The following is a 27,664-nucleotide window of genomic DNA, read 5'->3' on the forward strand; positions in this document are numbered from 1 at the left end:
TCCCCTGGGTCTCTTCTTTCTTTTCACCTATGGTCCATTCTCCTTTCCTATCAGATCCCTTCTTCTCAGCTGTTGAGCTTTTCCACCCACCTGGCCTCGCCTGTCACCTTCCTGCTAGTCTCCTTCCCCTTCCCCACCTTTTTATTCTGGCATCTTTCCCCTTCTTTCTCAGTCCTGAAGAAAGTTCTTGGCCCAAAACGTCAACTTGTCTATTCATTTCCATAGATGCTGCCTGACCTGCTGAGTTTTTGTGTGTGTTTCTCTGTGGTCTCTTTCAGTTTTGGGTAGAGCAGATTAAATCATTACACAGTGCACTGAGCTAGAGCACAGTAAAGCAGTAACAACGTAGAATAAAGTGAAAAAGCTATCAAAAAAGGGCAAAGCAAATAAATAATAAATTGCAAGATCTTGACAATATAGGTTGTGAGGCCAAGTGTCCATCTTGCTATACAAGAGGTCCGTTCAAGAGTGTGATTACAGGGGGATAGAAGCTGTCGTTGAGCCTAATAGTGTTGCTTTCAGGCTTTGTATTGTCTTCCCAATGGAAGAGGGGGAAAGAGGGATTATCCAGTGTGGGTGGGGTCTTTGATGATGCTGGCTGCTTTACTGAGGTAGTGAGATGTGTAGATTGAGTAGTGAGGGGAGTAGTGAGTAGGAGGGGAGACTGCTTTCTGTGATGTGCTGAATGTGGGGACAAATCTCACAGTTTCTTGTGATCACGTGCAGAGCAGTTGTCATACCGAGCAATTAGGCATCCAGATAGAATACTTTGCTTGGTGCCTTGATAAAAGCTGTAAGTGTCAGAGGGAATATGATGAGTTTCTGTAGCCTCCTGTGGAGGCTTCCTCCGGTGCATGTGTGAAAATCAGTGAGGGTCTTTGGGAATAATACTGAATGTCAGTGCCGGTGTGCCTCCTTGGCTGCTGTGTCAATGTGCTTGCACCAGAACGTGCTGTTGGTGAACTTGGCCCAGCTTGTGAGATTCTCCTTTGTTTGGTGTGTTGGATGTTTGTGTTGGCGAATTTACTTTGTTTCCTCATGTCCAGTGCCGCTTCACGACTGCAGTTTGGAGAGAAACGTCAGGCTAAACACCAGTGACGGAGGCTTTGAATTTCATCAGAATGGATCCATAACTGCCACTCGGTCTGAAAATATTGATGCAACACGCAAGTTTATAGTGTGGATGACTGATGTCAACAGTGGAGAAATATGGGTAGTCAATATCCTGTTAAAGACAAAGGTGAGAGATTAAAGAGTCCAGATATTTATTGGTGTGGACCAAATGTGTGCGAAAGAGAGAGAGAGGAGACTCATTGAGGACAAAGTACCCTGCTAAATTTCAAAGTTCAAAGAAAATGTATTATCAAAGTATGTGTCAATACTATGGGTTCATCTTCTTGCAGACATTTACAGGAAAAATAAAGAAATACAATAGAATTTACAAATAAAAACTATATATAAACAAAAACTTACCAATGTATAAAAGAAGACGGACTGTAAATATATAAAAATAATATTGAGAACGTAAGTTGTTAAGAGTCCTTGAAAGTAAGTCAGTAGGTCATAGACACAGTTGAGAGTTGTGGTGAATGAACTTATCCACATCGATTCAGGAACCTGATGGTTGTAGGTTAATAACTGTTCCTGAACCTGATGGTGTGGGACCTGAGGCATCTGTACCTTCTCAATGGCACAAGACGAGAGCATGACCTGGAAGGTAAGTGTCTTTGGAGGTCTTTGATGGATACTGCTCTATTATAGCAATTCTCCATGCAAATGTACTCACTTATGGGGAGGACTTTGTGATGGAATAGGCTGTCCATCACACTCTGTAACCTTTTCCATTCCTAGGCATTGGTGCTTCCTTAATAAGCCATGAAGAAACCAGTCAAGATGCTCTCCACTGTGCATCTATCGAAGTTTGTGAAAGATTTTGTTGACATGCTAAATCTATGCAAACCTTATTTACGTGCACAATAACATAGAAAAGAGAACATAAAACAGTGCTGGGTAGGATCAAATACTTTGGCTCAAAATGTCTGCCAAGCACAATGCCATCCATAAAACATAGGACCAGAATTAGGCCATTCAGCTCATCAAGTCTGCTCCACCTTTCCATCATGGCTGATTGTGGATCCCACTCAACCCCATACACCTGCCTTCTTGCCATACCCTTTGAAGCCTTGACCAATCAGGAAACTATCAACTTTTGCTTTAAGTATACCCACCGATTTGGCCTCCACTGCAGCCTGTGGGGGAGCATTCCACAGATTCACTACTCTGACTAAAAATATTCCTCCTTGCCTCTGATCTAATAGGTCATCCTTCAATTTTGAGGCTGTGCCCTCTAGTTCTGGTAACCCCCCACCATAGGAAATCACCTCCCAACATCCACCTTATCTACTCCATTCAACATTCAGTAGGGTTCAATGAGATCTCTCCACCCTCTTCCCCCCCACCCCCACCCCCCGGCATTCTTCTAAATTCCTGTGAGTACAGGCCCAAAACTACCAAACACTTCTCTTGTCAATCCCTTCATTCCTGGAATCATCCTCGTGAACCTCCTCTAGACTCTCTCCAATGTCAACATATTCTTTCTGCGATATGGGCCCAAAACTGTTGATAATACTCCAAGTGTGGTCTGACTAGTGTCTTATAAAGCCTCAGTATTATCTCCTTGCTTTTATATTCTATTCCCCTTGAAATAAATGCCAACGTTGCACTTGCCACCTTTACCACAGACTCAACCTGTAAATTAACCTGCCGGGAGTCTTGCACAAGGACTCCCAAGTCCCCTTGCACCTTTGATGTTTGAATTTTCTCCACATTTAGATAATAGTCTGCTCTCTTTTTTACCAAATCCATTATCATACACTTCCCAACACTGTATTTCATCTGCCACATTTTTGCCCATTCTTTCAATTTGTCAAAGTCCTGCTGAAATTGCATTGCTTCCTAAGCACTACCTATCTCTCCACAAACTTTGCCACAAAGCCATCAATTCCATGATTTAAATCATTGACAAACAATGTGAAAAGTAGTCATCCAAAACTGACCCCTGAGGAACACCACTAGTCGCTGGCAGCCAACCAGAAAAAGCCCCCTTTATTCCCATTTGCTGCCTCCAGCCTGATAGCCATTCTTCTATCCGTGCCAGTATCTGCCCAGTAACTCCATAGATCCATGTAGATAACCAGAATCAGGTTTATTATCACTGGCATGTGACATGAAATTTGTTAACTTAGCACCAGCTGTTCAATACAATACATAATCTAGCAGAGAGAAAATAATAATAAATAAAACATAATAATAAGTAAATCAATTATGTATATTGAATAGATTTTCAAAAGTGTATAAATGGAAATACTGTATTTTTTTTTAAATGGTGAGGTAATGTCCAAAGCTTCAATGTCCATTTAAGAATTGTATGGCAGAGGGGAAGAAGCTGTTCCTGAATTGCTGAGTGTGTGTCTTCAGGCTTCTGTACCTCCTACCTGATGGTAACAATGAGAAAAGGGCATGCCCTGGTTACTGGAGGTCCTTAATAATGGACGCTGCCTTTCTGAGACACCGATTCTTGAAGATGTCCTGGGTACTTTGCAGGCTAGTGCCCAAGATGGAGCTGACTAGATTTACCACCTTCTTCAGCTTCTTTCGGTCCTGTGCAGTAACCCCTCCATACCAGACAGTGATTCAGCCTGTCAGAATGCTCTCCACGGTACAACTATAGAAGTTTTTGAGTGTATTTGTTGACATGCCAAATGTCTTCAAACTCCTAATAAAGTATAGCCGCTGTCTTGCCTTCTTTATAACTGCATCAATATATTGGGGCCAGGTTAGATCCTCAGAGATCTTGACACCCAGAAAATTGAAGCTGCTCACTGTCTCCACTTCTGATCCCTCTGAGGATTGGTATGTGTTCCTTCGTCTTACCCTTCCTGAAGTCCACAATCAGCTCTTTCGTCTTACTGATGTTGAGTGCCAGGTTGTTGCTGCGGCACCATTTAGAGCAATGGGGTAAGCACACACCCTTGAGGTGTGCCAGTGTTGATAATCAGCGAGGAGGATTTCATCACTTTGGTATATTAAGGTAGGACAAGGGGAAAAACAATAACAAAATGCAGAATAGTGTTACAGTTACAGAGAGACGACAGTACAGGAAGACAATAAGACGAAAGGCAATAATGAGGTAGACTGTGAGCCTGAGTCCATTTTAACGTACTAAGGGACCATTCAGTAGTTGTATAACAGTGGGATGGAAGCTGTCCTTGAGCCTGGTGGCATATACTTCCAGGGTTTCGTATCTACTGCTAGAAGAGGGATGAGGAGAAGAATTTGTGAATTCAAGAGCTCATCTTAATTACTAAGTAGAACCGACAGTTCTAGACATGGGTGTGTCTGAACAGTTTCCCAATTCCTGAGTCCTGAATGTATCCAAAGGAAAGTTGTATTCTAGAACCCTCCTTTCATTTAAATATTGATGCACCATCAATAACTGAGTCGTGGGTTAAGGTAGGCTTTTATTGGCTGGAAGAAAGCACAAGCAGCAAGTGACCATCACACAACATCCTGGAGACTGAGGAAGGGTCTGTGCCTCCAATCGCCTTTATACCGGGGTCTGTGGGAGGAGCCACAGGAGCAGTCAGCGGGGGGGTGGGGGGGGGGGTGTCCAGGCAGGTATATGTAGTTCACCACAAATATAAAAATTGTCTGACAGTTTCCCTGGTTGGGTTACTTGCCTAACTTCATATCTCCCTTAGGAAAACAGAAACCAGTTTCAATCAAATTTCCACAGAGTATAACCTTTACCTCATCTCCACCCTGCCTATCCCTTTGAAACTTGCCTGTGTTCTCAGCTGCAATAAAATCTCATGGCAAAACTAAAACTTGTTCCTGGGTACAATTGAATTTAGTCATGCATTCATAAACAATCTATTTAGCTGGTGACGTGTTGTTTGCATAAGTAATGACTCTAGCACATTGGACTGGAATAACAGGTAATCTTTGGTCACCTTTGTGTAGATCTAAAGCTATTTTTTTGTTTTCACAGGCTGAAAGGAGAAGAATCCAAGTCATCCGATTTCCAGCCAGGAGGACCTCCCACCGACAGAAGCGAGAGTGGATCTCTCCACCTATCGATATTCGAGAAAATGAACCCCCGATCAATAATCCCATTGCCATTGTAGGTTGATATCACTAATTTGACTCACATTGTATAAATATGCATCCAGAGAGTGCTGATGTTCTACTGGTACTAACACTCCATACAGTTGCAAAAAAACTATCTCATAATCAGAATCGGAATTGGTTTATTACTGAGAACATTCAAGACTGTGGTCAATTGCATTCAACTGTTGATTCCCCTCCAGAGATGCTGCCTGACTTGCTGAGTTCCTGCAGTATTTTGCACGTGTTGCTCAAGATTTCCAGCATCTGCAGAACCTCTTGTGTTTAGGAATTGTTGCATTATTGTCATCTGCATACAGTGGAAGGGAGCCTGTCTTGGTTCAGCCTGTGAAGCCCACACTGCTGAATGCTTCCATCATACTTAGCCTAACACTGATGCAGAAACTATAACTCTTAACTTTTAAACAAAGAGTGGTTGTCCTACAGAAAGTGAGTCTGGGAGGTAATACTGGAAAAACAAGTAAACAGCAGATGGATTGAATTTTGCTTCAATTTTCAGGATAAAGGTACAAGTAGAATCCAAAAAATAGCTATATCTTGGGAACTGCAAAAGGAGGAACCTGAGCAAGTTACAATTAGTGGTGCTGGGCAGATTGGTGAGGAAGAGAATTGTCGACATTTTGGGTTGAAATCCTACACAAGACAGATGCCTCCCAGAGATGATGCTCAGCCAGCTGGGTTCTTCCAGCAAATTACTTGTTATTCCAGATTCCTGTGCCTGCAGTCTCAGTCGCACGTACATCCAAACATTCAGTGAAATGTACTGTTTGCTTCAACAACCACGAGGTGCTGGGGGCGGGGGGCACAGGGGGCAACCCGCAAGTTCACCACACATTCTGGTGCCTGCTAAGCAAGCCCACCATGCTCAGAACCACGCAAGCATCAGCAACAGCAATGCTAAAACAAATCAAGGCCCTATCCTCACTCCAACTCTCACACACTTTACTCCTTTTCTCCCTCCCACTGCAACCCCAGGACAGGCTCATAGTAGTTCAAATCTCACCTGACTAGCCTGGGAGTTCATACGGCACACTACAGGCCCTTGGCAAACTGGAATTCTGGGGATAAGATATAGGCACAGTAACCTCCAGCACGGTCACCAAATTGTCCTCACCCTATTCCTTTTATCCCATGCTCCACTGTCCTCTCCTTTCAGAGTTCATCTTTTTCAGTCTTTTGAGGCACCCAACACCCCGCAGTTTCTTGCATCATTCCCACTCATCCCCTCCCTCACCTGCCTATTACCCCCCCCCCCATCTCACCTGGATCCAGCTATCGCCTACCAGCACTTGCTCCACCCCTTCCCAATAAACCATCTCCCCTCTGTCTTTCCAGCCCTGCTGAAGGGCTGCAGCCCAAAGTGTTGAAAGCCCATTTCCCTCCATAGATGCTGCATGACCTGTTTCATTCCTCCAGTGTTTTGTGTGTGTTGCTGAAAGTAAGTGGTGAAGAGAAGGTAAGGAAGACAGTGTTGGCGTTCATTTCAAGAGGACTAGAATATAAAGGCAAGGGTGTAATGTTGAGACTATACGGCATTGGTCAGAACATATTGAGAATATTATGAGCTGTTTTGGGCCCCATATCTAAGAAAGGATGTGTTGGCATTAGAGAGGGGCCAGAGGATTCTGAAAAGGGTCTCCAGAATGAAAGGATTAACATATAAGCAGTAATAGATGTGTTTGGGCCTGTTCTTGCTGGGGTTTAGAAAACTGAGGGGAAATCTCATTGGAACCTATCAAATAATGCAAGGACTAGATACAGGGGACATGGCGAGGTTGTTTCCAATAATGGGGTAATTAAGACCCAGAGGGCACAGCCGCAGAATACAAAGACATCTTGTTAGATCAGAGATGAGGAGAAATTCCTCTAGCCAGAGGTGATGCATGTATGAAATTCTTTGCCACAGATGGTTGTGGAGCCAAGTCAGAGGGCATATTTTAAATGGAGTTTGATAGTTCTTGATTAATAAGGGTGTCAAAGGTTCTGGGGAGAAGGCAGGAGAATGGGGTTGAGATGAAAAATAAACCATAATTGAAGCATGTGGTGCAGACTTGATGGGCTGAATGGCCTTATTCTCTCCTATGTCTTAAGTTTTTGTAAAGATAGATTAAGAGAATGGGCAAAGACCTGGCAGATTGGTATAATGTGGGAGTTTCTAGAATTCTGGAATGCAGAGGCACCTGGGTATCCTGGTATGCAGATACACCTATAAAATCTAATAATGAAGAATTCTAGAGTTATGATTCAGTTATACAGGGCATTGATAAAAGCATATCTGGAATTCTGTGTGCATAATGGTCTCTTGAGCATGTTATAGTCTAGACTCTTGGCTCATACAGCACAGAAACAGGCCCTTCCGACCAGCTGGTCCCTGATGACCATGATTTCCGTCTAAACAAGCCCATTTTCCAAAGTTTAGTAAACCTTTCTTATCCGTGTACCTGTCCAAGTACTCTTTAAATATCATTAATATACCTGCCTCAACCAATTTCTCTGGCAGCTCATTCTATATATCCACTGCCCTCTTGTTGAAGAAGTTACCCCTCAGGTTCCTCTTAAACCTCTCCCCTTTCAGCTTAAGCCTAGGTCCTCTAGTTCTTGCTTTCCCAACTCTGAGAAGTGGACTATATTAATTGATCCTACTGCATTGCCAGTTAATTGGACTCTGAAACTTTGCATGTTATTAATTATACTTCATTTACTTTGGCACAGGAAGCGTGACCCCTATCACTACATTGTTCTTATTTGAACAGATGAGTGTTATTTTATATAGAATTGACTATGGTAAACTCTGTATACTCAAGTTCCTTACTTAGAAGATCAATCACCATTCACAATACAGATGTTAAAAGTCAATAGAACAATAAGCTAACAAATGATGATACTTTGAAGTGAGTAAAGTAATTGTCCCTTAGTGTGTGTGACTAGCATCCTTCTATTATTTCATTGTCTCCACATGTCAAATGGCTCCAGTCCCCAAAAGGGAGCTATACTCTTCTTGAAAACTTTTCTTGGAAGAGCTTTTGCGCCTGGGCTGACTGAACACTATCTGCACTTAATCCCTTTTTTTTCCCCTGTAGAGGACAATGCAAATTTCAGTAACACGAAGTCTCTAAAATTCTGTGATGGAGTTTCAACAGGGGTCCTTGTGTGTGAGGCAGCTGCTCAGGCAAGAATTCTAAATGAATGTCACAACCAAGAAGAATGTGGCTCCCATTGCCCACTGTACAATTGAGTTGCCCCAGCTCAAGAAGCCAACTAAAGAATTCCCAATGTGTCAATGGAGTCCTATGTAGCTCCTCCAATCTTGTCCTAACCGTTTCAGCTTCTAGCTGGATAAGCACGGCTAAATTGGTGATATTCTCAGTCCTATCAGGGATGTACATGCAACACTTCTGGCCAATTATGGCTCAAGTACCTCTCGGCCAACAAAAGTCGAATGTTAATGGATTTTGAAGGGCCACCTTTTCAGCAGTAATGTCATTGATGGCCTAGTTTGTGAAACGTAGCCTATTTTTCCAGCTGAAAGGCCATGTTGATGCTCTGACATGTCCCCAGAACAGGAACATTACAATCCAGAAACACTCGGCCTTTGAGTCCTTCGATGGCAGTCCCACACAACTGGATGTAGGCAGGTGGTACATGAATGGTGTTATGTAGGCCAGAAAGCAACAGCGCGTCCAGGGACTCCTTCAAGCTAGCAATTTCATTTTAAAAGGGGTATCATAGGCCTCCAGCTGCACATCAATCTGTGCCATTCAGGGGTTATTAGTAAACATTGCACGGACTGTTAACCTAAATCTAGTCCCATCTCATGGTGGTTGAAACAACAAACTTCATCCTTACCCTCGGGAAGCAGCTTCAGAGCAGGGGATTCGTGCAATCCATTGTTAGATGGTTAAACGGTTGCATTGGCAGAGTCATTTCTATGCTATTTCAATCCCATACTCCTGTCACAGCTCTAGTCTCCTTATCAAAGTAAAATAGAGAGTCCAACACACTACAATTCAAAGTTATACAATATTGGCAGTGCACCATGTCAGTTCTTTACAATGCTGTTTCATGCTTTCACGCAAAGTATAGGTCTCCATCTGCTTAACCGAAAGGGAAGGAGTAACTGGTAAGCCCCTGCGAAGTACCAATCCATGTGGTTTGGAGCACAAGCACATTGCTATGAGAGCCAATGGTTTCCTCTCACGATTTAGCTAACCTGCTTTTCAGGAACCCATTCCATCTTCCAATGGTTTGTGGATAGTAAGGGCAGTTGAAATGATGCCAGTCCTGCATGCCTTTTTGTCAATTCCTGTATTAAACTGCCTGTGAAATGAGAATTGTTATTGCTTGACATTGTCTCAGGGATCCCAAATGTAGGAATAAATTATATTTATTTTGTGTTATTTTTATTTAGAGATGTAGCACGGTTGCAGGCCCTTCCAGCCCACTGAGCCCGTGGCACCCAATTACACCCACGTGAGCAATTAGCCCACTAACCCTCACCCCCACACCCCCACCTATGCTGATACATATTAACAGACAACAGCACGAATTGAGCCCTGATTGCTAGTGGCTGTAAAACAATGCACTAACCCCTACACTAGAGCTAAATTTAGCAATAGTTACAGCATCACTTCTAAGAGTTTGACAAGCTTCTACCCACGGAGATAACAAACACAATAACAAGTACATATTATAACCCATACATTTAGGTAACAGCAAAATGTACATTTGGAGATGTACAAATGACCTCTAGGAAGAGGGCCCAGCTGTGACCGATACCACTGTGCCTTTTAGAATTGTCTCTTTCAAATCATAAGTTTGCTGTTACTATATTCCCTGTGGTTAAGAATCTCTCGTTTTCAATTATACCCATCATCCTTTATAGTGTGCTTTAGTCCAAAGTTCTGTTCAGCCTCTGATTCACACACTGTAATGTTCATGTATACACACAAGAGACTCTGCAGGCTCTGGAGATCCAAGGCAACACACACAAAATGTTAAAGGAACTCAGTAAGTCAGACATCATCTGTGGAAATGAATAAACAGTCAGCATTTCAAGCTGAGACTCTTCATCAGGACTGGAAAGGAAGGGGGAAGATGCTAGAATAAAAAAGGTGGGGGGAGGGGAAGGAGGACAAGCTAGAAGGTGATAGGTGAAGACAGGTTGGTGAGAAAGATAAAGGGGTGGAGAAGAATAGAATTTGGGAAAAAAAAATTCATGTCACTAGCAACCTCACCTGGTCCCTCCACTGATGCGGTCAAGAAAGGGTATCAGCGCATTTATTTTCCAAGGTGTATGAGAAGATTCGGCTTGTAGACGAGGATTCTCTCCCAGTCCTACGGATGTGCTATAGAAAGTATCCTGACAGGTTGCATGTCAGCCCTGTACAGTAGCTGCCCTGCTCTGGACCAGCAGAACCTGCAGAGAGTAATAAACGCTGCCCAGTCTGTCACAGGCACACTGTTTGTCCAGCATTGTGTCAAGTTTCTTGGCCTCTGTTAGAGCTACACTCATCCAAGTAGTTCAGATTATAATCATCAGATCTATTATCATTTGTGCACAATTTGGAATTTTGTTTTGTAGCAGAATTATAATACAAATACATAAAATTCATATAAATTACAAAATAGTGCAAGAAATAGGAATAACAAGATGGTGTTCATGGGTCATTCAGAAATCTAATAGTGGAGAGGAAGAAGCTGCTCTAGAATTACTGAGTGTGGATCTTCAGGCTCCTTTGTGTCCTCCCTGATGATAGTAACAAAAAGAGGGCATGTACTGGATAGTGAGGGTCCTAAAGATGAATGTTGCCTCCTGAAGGCATTGTATTTGAAGCTGTCCTTGATGGTGGGGAGGTTGTGCCCATGATGGAGCTGGCCTAGTCTATACCCCTGGGCGTTGGAGTATCCATACCAGACCTTGATGAAACCAGTCAGAATGCTGTCTACTGGCCATCTACAGCAGTAAAACAAATACATAGTGGATTCCGGTTAATTGGGACAGATTGGGGCCAGTACATTTTGGCCCAATTAAGTGACTGCCCCAATTAACCAAAGCTTGTTGGAAATAGTTAAAAAGGCAGGTATAAAAGGACAAACTACTGTTCAACTGAGTGACAAATTATGCAGTTAAATGCAATGCAGAACAAATTAGAACACCATCAATACTGCTGGCTGTTGTCCATTGTATAAGATAATAACAGGAACCCTATGTGGGAGAGTTTTTAAAGTGGATAAACCATTGCATTGGAGTAGTTCCGCTCTGTTGACCTCAGAAGTCCGGGTCCAGTGGTACAAGTAGACATCACAACTGGGGTCTTCCTGGTTGCAGCGGATGACTTCTGATGCATGACTTCTTCAATGTCTTGTCATTCCCTTTGCAGAACCGCCTTCCTGGCCAGTTGGTTTCACTATAGAACTCATCTATCCAGTCAGCCAGGGTTGATTTCACATGACAGGACAGACACGTCCCTTTCTCACTGGGGTGTCAGACCCGCTGGCTACGTTCACCTGGTTTAGCCAACCTGTACGGGGGTGTGCCCACGATCACATGCAAATAGCTACTTGGAGCCACAGGCAAGAGTGTCTGGCAGGGACCATATTCAACTTTCAAAATGATTGTCAACGCCTTAATTCTTTGTAGTCTCTAACTTGTGGTAGTGGAATCATTTTACGTTCATTTCTGGCACTTCCACGTTTGAATGCTTGAAACTGCAGTGAGGAGAACAGTTCTGAATTGTCTTCTGCTTGTTTTTCACCAACTATTAGTGACAAAATTCACTCCTTTTTGAACACAAACACATGCAACTGACGCAATTTAAAAACCATTTTGCTCTAAGCACGGTGTAGTGTCTAATGGCCGCAAGACATGGACACAACTGACACAGTTTGGAAAATATTTAACAAGTCTTCTGCCCCAGTTAAATGGTGTATTGTCCCAAATAAATGAAGGGAATCCCAGTTATTTTCTTGATTTGTTTTTGTTCTTTAAGAGTTGTCCTAAATAAGCAACTGCCCTGATTAACCAATGGCCCAATTAACCAGAATCTACTGTGTGTTTATATAGGAAAATACAAGCAAAATAATCTCTCCTTTCTTTCTTTGCCTTAGATAAGGTCGGATTTTGATGCCTCACCTGGTGTTAAAATCACCTACAAGATTACTGGACCTGGTGCTGACAAGCCACCAACTGGGCTCTTTGTGATTGATCCCCGCAATGGCAATCTCAACATCACAGGAATAGTGGATCGTGAAGTCACTCCAAACTTCACTGTAAGTTGCAATCAATTTCCAAAGGCTTTTGGAGTTTTCTGAAAACTTCACAATAGCTCTCCAAGCTTTTCATCCTCCGAGGATTATGAGTCTTACTTTGAGCAGCATAAACAGATGAACCACAAGCGTGTGAAAATCTGTAGATGCTGGAATTACAAGGCACCACACACAAAGAACTCAGCAGGTCTGGCAGCATATATGGAAAAGAGGAAAAGTCCTGAAGGAGAGTCTCAGCCGGAAATGTCAACCGTTTACTCTTTTTTTCCGTAGCTGCTGCCTGGCTTGCTGAGTTCAAATTGAAATCAAATCAAGTTTAGTTATCATTCAAACATAGATGCAGCTGAATGAGACAACGTTCCTCCAATGTTTGTGTGTGTTTCTGTAAGCAGATGAATGGCTTTCACTGGGTAACCTCATGCAATCCTTGATTTTGAGTCTCATTTCAGTTAACTACCGTAGATTCCGGACTACAGAACGCACCTGATTAAAAGCCGCTGGCTCTAATTTTAGAAATAAAATCAATTTTTTAATTGTACAGGCCGCACCGGATTTCCGGCCGCACCGGATTTTCGGGCGCACCGGATTTTCGGCCGCAGGTGTCCCACGTTGTAATATGAGATATTTACACAGAAAGATATTACACGTGTTGGGCTTCAAATTCTGCCCTGTGTTCGTTTTGGAAGAGAGACAACCAACACCGGATTATAGTGCAGCGTGGCTTTATTGCAGAACGCGTTCTGCCTTCCCCTTACATTCTGCTCTTATTTATACCCCTTTTTCCCCCAAACCAAACCCTCGCTACACATATTTGGTAAGGCTAAACTTTGTTATACCTATTTGGTAACATCGGACACTTGTGTCCTTATTGGCCCGATACCATTCACTCACGAGTTTTCCTGTTTTTTTGTTTACTGAATCGCTAGCAGTTTCGGTGCAGCGGAATCCTCAGTTTCGCTCCCTCCCTCCCTTGTACTGCTGTCTAATATCACGTGAGCCACTCCTGACCTGAAGCGGCAGTCCCAAATTAATCCTAACACACGTGAGGATTTTTTAAACTTTTAATTAAATCCGTATGGTAACATAAACAAATACATATTGCAAATGCTTTTTTTCGAACCGTGCCTGTAACACGGCTACTTTTAAAATACATACCTATCGGTAACACACAAATTACGTTGGGTATACTTTTTTACTGAACAGTGCATGAACAACATTCCAACATCTCCTAACGACTGGTTAAAAAAAATATATATACTGCAGCCTACCAGGAAAAGTTATTGATCGCCTTCTTCATCTTCCTCCTGCACACTAAAACCATCAAAGTCCTCTTCTTCAGTGTCCGAATTGAACAACCTCAGGATCTCATCACTCACTTCAGTCTCTTCGTTGTCGCTCTCACTTGAGCGCACGCGATCCTCTTCATCACGCAGCAGTCCAGCCTTTCGAAACCCGTTGGTGATGGTGGATGTTGTGACATGGCTCCAAGCATTTAGGATCCACTGGCAGACTTGAGTTAAAGATGCTCTTCGCATGTGGCCTGTTTTGGTAAAGGATTTCTCGCCGCTCGTCATCCAAGTCTCCCACTCAATGCGTAGTGCCACTTTAAATGCCCGGTTCACGCTGATGTCCAGTGGCTGCAAATACTTCGTGGTGCCCCCAGGAATCACAGCTGGAATTGAGTTTGTACTCTTGATGGCAGCTTTCACTGAATCTGTTATATGAGCCCTCATGCTGTCCATAACAAGCAACGCTTTTTTTATGTGAAAAAATCCCCCCGGTCGCTTGGCGTAGCACTCTCTGAGCCAATCCTTCATTAGACTCTCCATCATCCAACCTTTCTTATTGACTTTCACCATGATTTCTTTTGGGAATTTTTCCTTTGGCATTGTCAGCCGCTTAAAAATCACCATCGGTGGAAGCTTTAGTCCGGATGCTGTGCAGCTCAGAACACAAGTAAAATGCGTTCTCTCATGGCCACTTGTTTTCAGTATGATGGACGAGTCACCTTTTTTTATTAACAGTCCGAGTGAGAGGCAGGTCAAACGTCAAAGGTACTTCATCCATATTTATGATTTCATCTGGCCCGATGGAATTCTCCGCTATCTTTGTTTGAGTGAATGTGCGGAAGTTAGCAAGTTTTTCCTCATGGTCGGGAGGGAGCTGCTGACAGAGAGTCGTGCGTACCCTGATGGACAGGCCTTTTCGTCTCATAAATCTAAAACACCACGATGGCCCACCTCTAAAATCTTCGATTTTCATTTTGGTGGCGATTGCTTTAGCCTTCAGTCTGATCTGCACGGTGGAAACACCGCGGCCGCCTGCTCTCTGTGTGTTAACCCAGTCTTCAAGAAAGTTTTCAAGTTCGGGCCATCTGCTGTGATTACCTCTGAAAGCTTTTGTCATCTTTTTGCATTGATTCAGTTCTTCGCGCTGGCGTCTCCACCTTCTCACCATCGATTCATGTATGCCAAGATTACGCGCAGCAGCTCGATTTCCTTCTTCAACCGCCAGATTGATTGCCTTTAACTTAAAAGCTGCATCATATGCTTTTCTTCGAGTGTTTTCCATGTTGATGAGGGTGAGTACAAATGGCTGATTTACAATAATTTGTGAAGTGCGCTTGATTTATCGTACAATTTCATTGGACCTCTGTGAACTACTCATCAATTTTATTGGTCTACTGTTACGAGGTAAAATGTTTTGGCGGCATGAAAAAAACCCATTTATTGGCCGCACCGTATTAAAAGCCGCAGTGTTCAATGCTGTTCAAAGCATGGGAAAAAAGTAGCGGCTTATAATCCGACATCTACGGTAATCTATTTTAAACATTCTGTTTACCAATGCAACTCGTTTGCCGTTTCTTCTGAGTTTTTTGTAGAACCTTGATTTGTACTTATAAATCAAATATCTTTGTTCTGTATAATAGTTTCATATCAACAGTGACTAATACAGATAGATCAGAGTAATGTGATTATTGCTGCAGTTTTATCAATAGTGCGTGACAGTAACATGTCTGTACGTTTATTTCTCAGGTACTATGGTCATGTTTCTACATGACTTGGATGGAAATGTGGATGGGCAACGTCCTCCACACTTTCATCCAAATTTTCAGACAATACAAAGTTTGCTGGTGTTGTGGATTGTGTAGAAGATTGCCACCTATACAGTGGCATGCAAAAGTTTGGGCACCCCTGGTCAAAATTTCTGTTACTGTGAATAGCTAAGTGAGTAAAAGATGATTTCCAAAAGGCATAAAGTTAAAGATGACACATTTCTTTAATATTTTAAGCAAGATTACTTTTTTTATTTCTATCTTTTACAGTTTCAAAATAACAAAAAAGGAAAAGGGCCCAAAGCAAAGGTTTGGGCACCCTGCATGGTCAGTACTTAGTAACACCCCCTTTGGCAAGTATCACAGCTTGTAAACGCTTTCTGTAGCCAGCTAAGAGTCTTTCAATTCTTGTTTGGGGGATTTTCGCCCATTCTTCCTTGCAAAAGGCTTCTAGTTCTGTGAGATTCTAGGGCCGTTGTGCATGCACTGTTCTTTTGAGGTCTATCCACAGATTTCTGATGATGTTTAGGTCAGGGGACTGTGAAGGCCATGGCAAAACCTTCAGCTTGCGCCTCTTGAGGTAGTCCATTGTGGATTTTGAGGTGTGTTTAGGATCATTATCCTGTTGTAGAAGCCATCCTGTTTTCATCTTCAACTTTTTTACAGACGGTGTGATGTTAGCTTCCAGACTTTGCTGGTATTTAATTGAATTCATTCTTCCCTCTACCAGTGAAATGTTCTCTGTGCCACTGGCTGCAACACAAGCCTAAGGCATGATCGATCCATCCCCATGCTTAACAGTTGGAGAGATGTTCTTTTCATGAATTTCTACACCCTTTTTTCTCCAAACATACCTTTGTTCATTTCATTGCAGCTAAAAAGTTCTATTTTAACTTCATCAGTCCATAGGACTTGCTTCCAAAATGCATCAGGCTTGTTTAAATGTTCCCTTGCAAACTTCTGAAGCTTAATTTTGTGGTGAGGACGCAGGAAAGGGTTTCTTCTGATGGCCCTTCCATGAAGGTCATATTTGTGCAGGTGTCGCTGCACAGTAGAACAGTGCATCACCACTCCAGAGTCTGCTAAATCTTCCTGAAGGTCTTTTGAAGTCAAACAGGGGTTTTGATTTGCCTTTCTAGCAATCCTACGAGCAGTTCCCTCAGAAAGTTTTCTTGGTCTTCCAGACCTCAACTTGATCTCCACCATTCCTATTAACTGCCATTTCTTAATTACATTAGGAACTGAGGAAACGGCTACCTGAAAACGCTTTGCTATCTTCTTATAGCCTTCTCCTGCTTTGTGGGCATCATTTATTTTAGAGGGCATGCATTTAAGGTGACAAGGGGAAAGCTGAAAGGAGACATGTGAGGCAGTTTTACATGGGTGACTGGAATGTGATGCCAGGATTGATCATGAAGACAAATGTGATAGACGCATTTAAGAGGCTGCTAGATAGTCACATGGATGTCCAACAAATGGAGGCATGTGGACATTGTGTAGGCAGAGGTAATTAGTTAGTTACCGTAGATGTCGGATTATAAGCCGCTACTTTTTTCCCACATTTTGAACAGCTTTGAACACTGCGGCCTTTACTACGGTGCGGCTAATGCATGATTTTTTTTCATGCCGCCAAAAACATTTTGCCTCGTAACAGTAGACCAATAAAATTGATGAGTAGTTCACAGAGGTCCAATGAAATTGTACGATAAATCAAGCGCACTTTCACAATTAAATTATTGTAAATCAGTCATTTGTACTCACCCTCATCAACATGGAAAACACTCGAAGAAAAGCATTGCGCTGCCTTTATGGCAGTTATTTAGTTTATAATATTTTCGCTTAGTAATTCATTTGTTAGTTAAAGTTAGAAGTGTTTTAACTATATTTGTTTTCTGTACTACATCCCGGGATGCTATGACGTCACACCCGGTTTCGCCGCGTCTTGTGGGAAATACCGGTTTGCGATAAACGGGAAGGCGGGGGGCGAGCGGCGGAGCGGCGGAGCCAAAACGCTGCTTTTAAGTTAAAGGCGATCAATAACTTTTCCTGGTAGGCTGCAGTATATATATTTTTTACCAGTCGTTAGGAGATATTGGAATGTTGTTCAGTAAAAAAGTATACGCAACGTATATTTAAAAGTAGCCGCGTTACAGGCACGGTTCGAAAAAAAGCATTTGCAATATGTATTTGTTTATGTTACCATATGGATTTAATTAAAAGTTAAAAAATCCTCACGTGTAATATCTTTCTGTGTAAATATCTCATATTACAACGTGGGACACCTGCGGCCTAAAATCCGGTGCGGCTTGTACAAGTACAAAATTGATTTTATTTCTAAAATTAGAGCCAGCGGCTTTTAATCAGGTGCGCTCTGTAGTGCGAAATCTACGGTAGTTACTTGCTGGCTTAATTCATTTGACACAGCAATGTGTGCTGTACTGTTCTTGTGTTCTAATTAAGAACCAAAGGTCTAAGGACAGATCTTGAATTCCCATCAAAGCAGCTGGGAATTGTAAATTAATTTAAGTAAGTACAAATCTGGGATTACAGAAATAATCTCTTTAGCAATAACTCTGAAAGCACTGGGTTGTCGTAAAACCATCTGATTCTTCAAGGCAAACCTCAATATTTATTAATCATTAGCGCTGAAGTTGACCCTTACATAGCCTCTCTTAAAGCCCTGGGAAATCACTGTGTTCCATAAGTGCCAGTCTTTCCATTGAATGAGTAATTAGAAACTGGAACAAAATTTTGAAGAATTAGTCAGAATAGTTGTTTTCCACAAGCATGGAAAGAATCACCAAAGTATATTGGCGATCAGATGGGGACAACAGTTCCAGAGTGGGCCTAGCTGGGATTTACTGCAGTGGCCCTAATAACAAGGGATTGAATACTGAGATTGGAAAATGTGGGATTGGTTGAAGAATGAGATTCAGATTCATTTGTTTATTACATGTACATCAAAGTATACAGTGAAATGCGTTGTTTGCATTAACAACCAACACAACCCAAAGGTGAGCTATGGCAGACCGCAGGTATTGCCGCGCATTCCAGCGCCTATGTAGCATGCCCACAATGCTCAGCATGATAACACAGGATACAAAAGTAACAAAACAAGCCCCATTCCTCACTCCTACCTACTAATACGTACGCCAACCTCAGGACAGACGGTCTTCAACCACCAGTAGAATAGTGGATTTGCAGATACACGTTGAGTACCACTTAGCCACAATTCCAAAATCCCAAAACCTCTGAAATCTGATTTTTTTTAAAAAGAGTGCTGACATAACATCACAAATGGAAAATTCCACAAGGTGCTGAGAAAGTTCCCAGGGGATGTGCACCACACTCAGTTCTGAGAAGTGACCTCACAGGTGTAATGAACAGAAGCTGATGAAAAATAGAAAAACACTGCATAGAGTAAAAAATGACTATCTCGATCAGGTATCATCAGCATTGGAGTGAACACATGCTGCTTAACGGTATGCTGATCACCAAACAAGCAAAGGTCTATCACAACAGTCTGAAAACTGAAATAAATTGTGAATATTCAGCAGGTTGGTTGCAGAAATTTCAGAAAAGGCACAGCATTAAAATTTTAATGTATCAGCTGATCACGAAAATATAACACCAGAAAAAATCTATGATGCTAAAACAAGAGAAAGTTAAGCAGATGCTGGAAAACAAAGTAACACGCACAAAATGCTGGAGGAACTCAAGCAGGCCAGGCAGCGTCAATGGAAAAGAGTAAATGTCCTGATGAAAGGTCTCGGCCCGAAACGACAACTGATTACTGTTTTCCATAGATGCTGACTGGCTTGCTGAGTTCCTCCAGCATTTTGTCTGTTAAGTCTATGACGCTGATTGTTTTTTTTTACCTAACATTACAGCATTGAATTTTTAAAGCATCGCTGATGAAGGTCTAATAGCAGAAAAGTCTACAATGCTGATTGTTTTTATACCTTGCATAAAATCTTAAAAAAGTAAAATACAAATACAATGTACTGTAACCTTTTAACCATAACACGGCATCGTAGGTGGAGACTGAAACTCTTCTGTTGCTGTTTAACAACTGATTCGGGTTTTCTCCCGACGCTGCTAAACTGCTTTTGTTACCCTGCACACATTACATTTTCATTATATTAACGGTGTGCAATAATTTTTACTGTTAAGTACATATTGGTGACGAACAAGTATAAGACAAATACTGCTTACTGGTAGCATGTAAATTCAAAGATAGAAATGATGGCAATCTCAAGCTATCTCATTACATTTTCCAAAATCCAAAACTCTTCCAACCCTCAGCATTTTGATTAAAGGGTACTCAACATGTATTGGACTTCAACTTCACCTCCCGTGGACTTGCAGAGACTCAGATCCAGGCTTTGACAGACTTTCAGATTTCCAGTCGACCTTTGAGCTTCAATCTTTGGTATTGACCTGTGACTCACCAATGACAATTAGTGAGGACTACAAATACTAGGCCTTGAACTGTAGACTCACTGATGAGGGTCCCCAAATAGTAAACCTTAAACTTTAGACTTGCTGATGGTGGGACACCAAACAGTAGGCCTCAAACTCTTGTTTCACTGATTCACATATCTAAGGGGTCACCAGCCCTTGTGCCTTCTGCCCATGTGAACTCTGATCCTGGAACTCGCTGACCAGAGATGGGGCCACCAGCCCTCGTCCTTGCTGGTCTGCTGCCCCGACATCCGACCACAAGTATCCCAAGTTTGTGTCTTTGGCTTTCAAACATAGAGTGGAGAACTAGTCTCCTCCAGAGAGGCAATGTAAATTGGTAGGGAGGTTTCCAATGGGGGGATTGGATGTAAGTGTGCATTTTGCAGTGAAAGTGGCCAGTTGAGAGAGTTGTTAAGCGCATGGGATTCTCTCTTTTGTAAGCTGAGATGTGTATTACAAGAGCATGGAAGTCACAATGAATCTAATGGAACTTAAAAAGTGTGCCCTGCATTAAAGGATTTTGAATAACAAAAATACATCTTTACAGAATGCACAACTCTTCACCAAAACATTTTTATCAAAATCGCTATGAAAGATAAGTAAATGAAAAAGCAGAATGGAGAACTAAATGAGTTCACCAAGAATAAAGATTGCAGTCTGTTGTTCACAGTGGGCAGTCACTTCTGTACTAGGCCATGATGTGATTAATTCCTACCACACATCTATAGAAGTTTGCTAAAGTTTTAGATGTCATTCTGAATCTTTGCAAGATTGTAAGGAAGTAGAGGTGTTGCTGTGCTTTCTTTATAATGGCACTTAACATGCTGCACCCTGGACAGGTCTGAAATGATAACACTGAGGATTTCAAAGTTGCTGACCCTCTCTACCTCTGATCATGGATCTCTGGTTTCCTCTCCCTGAAGTCAATAATCAGCTCCTTGGTCTTGCTGACATGGACTGAGAGGTTGTTGTTGTGGCGCCACTCGGCCAGATTTTCAATCTCCCTCCTATATGCTGATTCACGACAATCCTTGATTTGGCCAATGACAGCAAACTTAAATACAGCATGTTACCCTTGAACAGACCTCTCCTGCACCCCAGGATGAATTATTCATAATCTTTCAAGATTTCTCATCACACACCCTTGTACTTTGTCTGTCTACCTGCACTGCACTCTCTCTGTTACTGTAACAGTACGTTCTGCATTCTGTTTTCTTTTACTAACTCTATGTACTTGTGTATGGAATCTGTATAGATGGTACACTGTATTTTGGTACATGTGGCAAGAATAACTCAATGCCAATATTCAATAATATGAAACATTTTAATGTTATTTGTTAACCTTCTTCAGAAAATCATGGGTGAATTTTGTAAAGTCAGTTTTCCATGAGTTGGATCTTCCATAATCCAGGGAGCCTCTGAATTATACTTCTAATTGTTGAAAACATTGCAACAGTACTGGAAATATTGGTGAATGTTTACTGGATTTCTGCATTCTCAGATTATAGGTAAAGCCTACAATCAATTTGGAACACGAATGGAAAATCCAATTGAGCTCTTTATTAAAGTAATTGATGTCAATGACAATGCTCCAGAATTCAACCAGACAGTATTTGAGGGGAGTGTTGAAGAACTCAGTTCACCTGGTGAGTAATTTGTTTAAATATCTCATTTTAAACGCTATTTGCCTTTCAGCCAGTGATCAAAGAACACAGGCCTCATACAGTATGTGTTTCCATCAGCTTTGAGTACTGTGTCTCTTCCCAGGCAGCAGTTCTTTTTGTGCAGGTGATCTTTGTGGACAGCTGTGTGTCTGCCTTGGTCACAACTGGACTAAAAGGTTCTGAACTTCTCTGATGTCTTTCTCGTCCATTTTATCATCTGCAACCCTAATCGCTACCTCAGTATAAATATGACTTCTTTGATCGCCTAGTACTAAAACTGACGTTTTCCCTTCTATTTATGTTCATTCTTGTTTGTTTAGTTTGTGTTTTACTTGTGAATGATGCTTATACAATGCTCCCTTGGTCTGCTGAATTATTTATTACAGCACCCAAGGGTGCCAGTTGGGGCATTAACACCATGCTAGTTCCCAGCAGAGCAACCCCATTGGTGCCATTTGGCGTCTACTACTTTTCCCGGTGGCCCTCTAATTCTCTGCTAATTATGCAGCCACAATCCTGTGATTCCCTTGCCAACTTAACCACGCCAATAAACATTTGGGACATGGGAGGAAACCATCACCCTCCTCAGCCACAGGGGGAGCAGTACTTGGGTCAGAATTGAACTAGAGCCTCTCGAGTTGGTGACAGCAACGTTAACTGGTGCCTCACCATACCATCTTCAATATGACGTTGCTGACATTTATACACGCCCTGAAATCCCATTGGGAAAACTGATGCACGATTATAACATGAGGACTGAGAAAATAGAACAGTACAGCACAGGAACAAGCCTTTCAGCCTATAATGTTGATTTTTGTCGATGCACCATAAAAAGCATTCTGTCTTTATGCATAATGGCAGCTACTCTGCACATAACCATAAGAAGATGTAGAGTGTGGACACAGCTCAGCACAACACAGGAACAGCCTCTCCTCCGTGGACTGTCTATATTTCTCACTGCCTTAGTAAAACAGCCAGCATAATCAAAGACCCCACTCTGTCTGGACATTCCCTCTTCTCCCCTCTCCCATCAAGCAGAAGATACAAAAGCCTGAAAGAACATACCAACAGGCTCACTGACAGCTCAAATCCCACTTATCAGACTTTTGAACAGATGTCTTGTACGCTAACATGGACTCGTGGCCGTAACAATCTACCCCCTTGTGATCTTCCACTTTGTCAATTCCCCCTCCATTGCACTTTCTCATCAGATTTACACTTTGTTATTGTTTTACCTTGTCCTACTTCAATGCACTGTAATTATTTGATCTGTATAAACATTATGCGTGATGAGCTTTTCACTGTACGTGACATAATAAGCCAAAACCAGCCCAATATTGTGCCAAACTAATTACACCATTGATGCCTAAATAATTTAATCCTTCCTGCCTGCACATGGACTGTATCCTTCCTTTCCCTGTATATTCACGTGCCACCCATTCAGCTCTGTTGTAGATGCCTCCACTACCACCCCTGACTGCTCATTCCAGGAACCCACCACTCTCCATGTAAAATGAACATTTGTCCTGCACATCTCCTTTGAACTTGTGCCCTCTCACCTTTAATGCATGCCTTCTAGTAGTGGTAATCTTCTCCCTGAGGAGAAAGAGGTCAGCCACCTATCCCTGCCTGTTAGAATTTTATGAACTTTTATCAAGTCTCCCTTCAGCTCCAAAGGAAAGAATGCAGCGTTGTCAAACCTCTCCTTGTACAAACATAGATTGTATGCTTGAATCCAGGCAACAAGCATCAAACCTTCTTCCTGCATCCTGTCCAAAGCCTCCAGATCCTTTCCAATGTGGTGTGGCCAGGTTTGAATGCAATACTCCAACTAAAGAATGTAATAAGGGGGTAAGATTTTAGTTTGTTCATATAAACATGCTTCTTTGCTTCCCACCCCTCCCCCAGGTACCACTGCACTTACGATAAGAGCAACAGATAAAGACATTGGTGAAAATGCCATTGTTTCTTATAGAGTTACTAACAACAATAAGGAAATGTTTGCTATCAGTTTGGAAGGGGCGATTCAAGTAATGGAGCCTTACCTGGACCGGGAGGTTAGTAAAAGTACTACTCATGCATGTGTTGCCGTGTAGAGATGGGGTGTATTCCAGCTCACCGAGACCACTCCAACCATTAGCTCCCACCTCGAGCAGAGCATAAACTCAAGGGGTCAAACAACACCTGCCCATAGGAGGCAGAGGCTGGCAGTAGGTGGAGCGTATTGTGGTCAGTATTGTGACCAGTACTGAGCCAGAGTGATCTGTCCTGGAGCTCTGCTTCTTGGTGGCTTTTATAAATGACTTGGATGAGCAGGTGTCAGGGTGGGTAAGTAAGTCTGCAGATGACACGAAGGTCGGTGGTGTGCAGATAGTGCAGAAGCTGTTGTAGATTACAACAGGCAACTTGGACAATGCTGAGCTGTGAAATGGCAAATGGAGTTAATTCCAGAAAAGTGTGATGTGATACGTTTTGGAAGGTCAAACTTGAGGCAGTACAGAGTTAACAGCAGAATTCTCAACAGTGTAGAGTAACAGAAGGACCTTGGGCTTTGCATTCATTGCTCCACCAAGGTTTCTGTGCAAGTGGTTAAGAAGGTGTAGGTGTGTTAGTCTTCATTAGTCAGGGATTGAGTTCATGAGGTAATGTTGCAACTTTATAAAACTCTGACTGGACCACACTTGGAGTATTGTGTTCAGCTCCGGTCACCTCAGTAAATAAAGGATGTAAAAGCTTCAGAGAGGGTGCAGAGAGATTGAGCAGGATGTTGCCTGGATTAAAGAGTGTGTATTCCAAGGATAAGTTTGAGCAAGGTAGGGCTTTCTCTTTGGAATGAATAAGGATAAGAGGTGGCTTGATAGAGTTGTGTAAGATCATAAGAGGCATGGATAGAGTGGACAGCCAGCGGTGCTTTTTCAGGGGGCAATGGCTAATACTAGAGGACGCTCTTTTAAAGTGAGTGGTGGAATGTTTAGGGGAGACATCAGGGACAGGGTTTTTACACAGAATGTGGTAAGGGCCTGGAACACATTGCTGGGTTGCTGATAGATTAGGGACTTCTGATCCTACTTTACATCCTGCATTAATCCACATCCCCATTCAACTCGCCTGCAGCTTCTACCACACACTCAGCAACCAAAGTAACCCACCAGCCTGCATGTCTTTGGGATGTGGAAGAAACTGGAGCACCAGTGAGAAATACATCCAGTCACGGGGAAATCATGCAAACTCCACAAAGGCAAGCATCGACAATTTCCCTTCTCCTTGACCCAGCCCTCCCCATAGATGGAGCTCGACCCACTGAGTTCCTCCAGCAACCACTGTGTATGGCTCCAGGTTGCAATATTTGTGTCTCCAGTGAAACTGACATGAGCCTACACTCAACATCTCTCCATCTGACAAACAGAAGCAGGAGTAGGTCACTCAGCCCCTTTAATCTGCCTCACCACTTGATACGAACAATTGATGAAATGTGTAACCTCAGCTCTGTATTCCTATATAACCACGGTCCTCTATGTCCCCTTCACCCTCTATACTCATCTAACTCCACCTGAACTGCAACAAATTTTGATGGGAGCCAGTTCCACCATTTTTCTGATTATGGGTTAAAATATGAATGATTTTGGACCTCCAGAGGCAGAAAGAAAGAATGGATGTACCCTGAATGCCATAATTTCAGTACATCAGTATCTGTAGATATTCTGTAGAAAGTGGAACAGGGGAACACTGAGGAAATTCAATACATTGCACAGTGATGTGCTTTATACTTTGCAGATTAATTAGAAAACAAACCTCTTGGGATGTGGCAAGTTGAATTAAAAATTGAGAGAATCTCTAGATTCTTAAGACTTGCAGGCTACATGTGAAGAAAATACTTAAATTTGCAGAATAGTGTGCAGCGTTACAGAGCTCGGGAGTAATCTCTTACTGAAGCACAACATGGGGCCGCACTGTAGCGTAGTAGTTAGGGTAACACCATAACAGCGCCAGCAATCCCCAAGTCAATTCCGCCACCGCCTGTGCGGAGTTTGTGCGTTCTCCCCATGACTACGTGAGTTTCCTTTGGGCACTCCAGTTTCCTTCCACATTCCAAAAACGTACAATTTGGTAGGTTAATTCTTCGCATGAGTGTAATTGAACTGCATGGAGTCAATAGGCTGGAAGTACTTGTTAACATGCTACCTCCAAATAAGTAGATGGATAAATGATTGATAAACAATAAATGCTAAACTTGCCGATGATACCCGTGACTCTTGTACCAATGATATAATAATTATTGGATTATTCATTTGAAGTTGTTGTTAGTTTTAACTGGATGATTTTTAAGATAAAATTTAAATGAAGAAAGAAATTGATAATATTTTTGGAAGTGTACTAATAATAGTGTTGAATATAATTGAGACTGGGCATGGAGAGGATGTTTCCATTAACAGGAGAGTCAAGAATCCAAGGGCACAGGCTCAAAATAAGAGACAGATACTTTATTGATCCCAAAGGAAATTACAGTGTGACAGAAGCAATACAAGTGCACAAATATACAAATGTTAGAAGAGAAGCAAGAAAGAATAAAAAGTAAGTTACCTCAAACAGTCTAACAGGAGGGGGTCATCACTACATTGGCTATAGGTTGACTCATTATAGAGCCTAATGGCTGAGGGTAAGAATGACCTCATATAGCACTCTTTGGAGCAGCACAGTTGTCTTAGTCTATTACTAAAGTGCTCCTCTGTTCAGCCAAGGTAGCAAGCAGATTGTGGGAAACATTGTCCAGAATTGTCAGGATTTTCCTTAGGGTCCTTTGTTTTACCACAGCCTCCAGTGTGTCCCATTTGACTCCTGTAACAAACCCAGCCTTTCTAATGTGAGCCTGTTGGCATCATCCATGTTGATGCCATTGCCCGAGCACACCACCAGATAGAAGGCTGTACTGGTGACAACAGACTGGTAGAACGAATGAAGGAGAAGCCTGCGTAATCCAAAGGGCCTCAGTCTCCTCAGGAAGTAGAGGCGACTCCAGCCCTTCTGGTACACAACCTCTGTGTTGGTGCTCCACTCAATTCTGTTATCCAGGTGCACCCCCAGGTACTTATATGTCTTAACCACATCCACGTCCTCACCATCAATAGTGCAGTATACACTAAGCGATGCAGGCTTAGTCTTCCTAAAGTCCATCACCACCTCCTTTGTTTCTTTAGAACATCTCTTAGAACATTAGGGACATTTCTTTAGAACCGAGATGAGGAGGAATTTCTTCTGCCTGAAGTTGGTAAACTTGTGGAATTTGTTGCCACGGTGAGCTGTGAATGCCAAGTCACTGGGTGTATTTAAGGCAGAGATTGATAGGTTCTCAATTGATAAGTGAGTGAAGGGTCATGGGGAGGAAGTGACAGAATGGGATTGAGAAAAACAAATGAGCCATGACTGAATGGCAGAGCAGATTTTATATCTTACAGACTTGTGTGTACTAATGATATTGATACTGTTTCTGCTTATGAAGACGCAAGATTTGTATTCCTTACGTATTGAAGCACGGGACTTAAAAGGAAATATTAATGGATTACATACAACTGCCACAGTACGCATCAAAATTTTGGATGTTAATGACAATATTCCCACAATGGAGAAAACTAGGGTAAGCTTCTGTCCCAGACAATATTGTTTTATTTAACCAAGTAATAGAAAAAAGGTATAGAGCAATCACTGACATTGGCAGTACTTTTTTGCTGTTTAAAATTTATTCCCATAAGCTGACGTTACAAAGGGCCAGTTGTAGAAGGACAAGAGGTTTTAACCCGTTAGATCAGTGCCAATGTTTCTGTACTGCTCCTATCCCCCTCCCGCTCTTACACCATTTGCTTCTATTCCATTCACCCTTGTGTGTTTTACACAACCTCCCCTTATTTCCATTGAATTAAATTGGTTTATTATTGTCTTGGGTACCAAGGTACAGTGAAAAAACTTTGTTTTGCATGCTATCGATACAGATCATTTCATCACGTTAGTGCACTGCGGTAAAAGGGAGAACAAC

At 42.2% G+C, this 27,664-nt stretch overlaps 1 protein-coding gene across 1 annotated transcript in view; it reads left to right on the forward strand.

Moving 5' to 3' along the window:
• The window catches only part of LOC140727941 (desmoglein-2-like), a 73,157-nt gene that overhangs the window by 18,236 nt on the left and 27,257 nt on the right, over positions 1–27,664 (forward strand). Inside the window, exons 3-8 of the mRNA XM_073045945.1 lie at positions 1,047–1,240; positions 5,051–5,182; positions 12,295–12,456; positions 21,474–21,618; positions 23,545–23,693; positions 27,134–27,268. Coding sequence (XP_072902046.1) covers positions 1,047–1,240; positions 5,051–5,182; positions 12,295–12,456; positions 21,474–21,618; positions 23,545–23,693; positions 27,134–27,268 — 917 coding nt within the window. The remainder of the gene's footprint in view (positions 1–1,046; positions 1,241–5,050; positions 5,183–12,294; positions 12,457–21,473; positions 21,619–23,544; positions 23,694–27,133; positions 27,269–27,664) is intronic.

This window comes from Hemitrygon akajei, chromosome 1 (assembly GCF_048418815.1).
Source record: "Hemitrygon akajei chromosome 1, sHemAka1.3, whole genome shotgun sequence".
Classification (NCBI taxonomy): Eukaryota; Metazoa; Chordata; class Chondrichthyes; order Myliobatiformes; family Dasyatidae; genus Hemitrygon; species Hemitrygon akajei.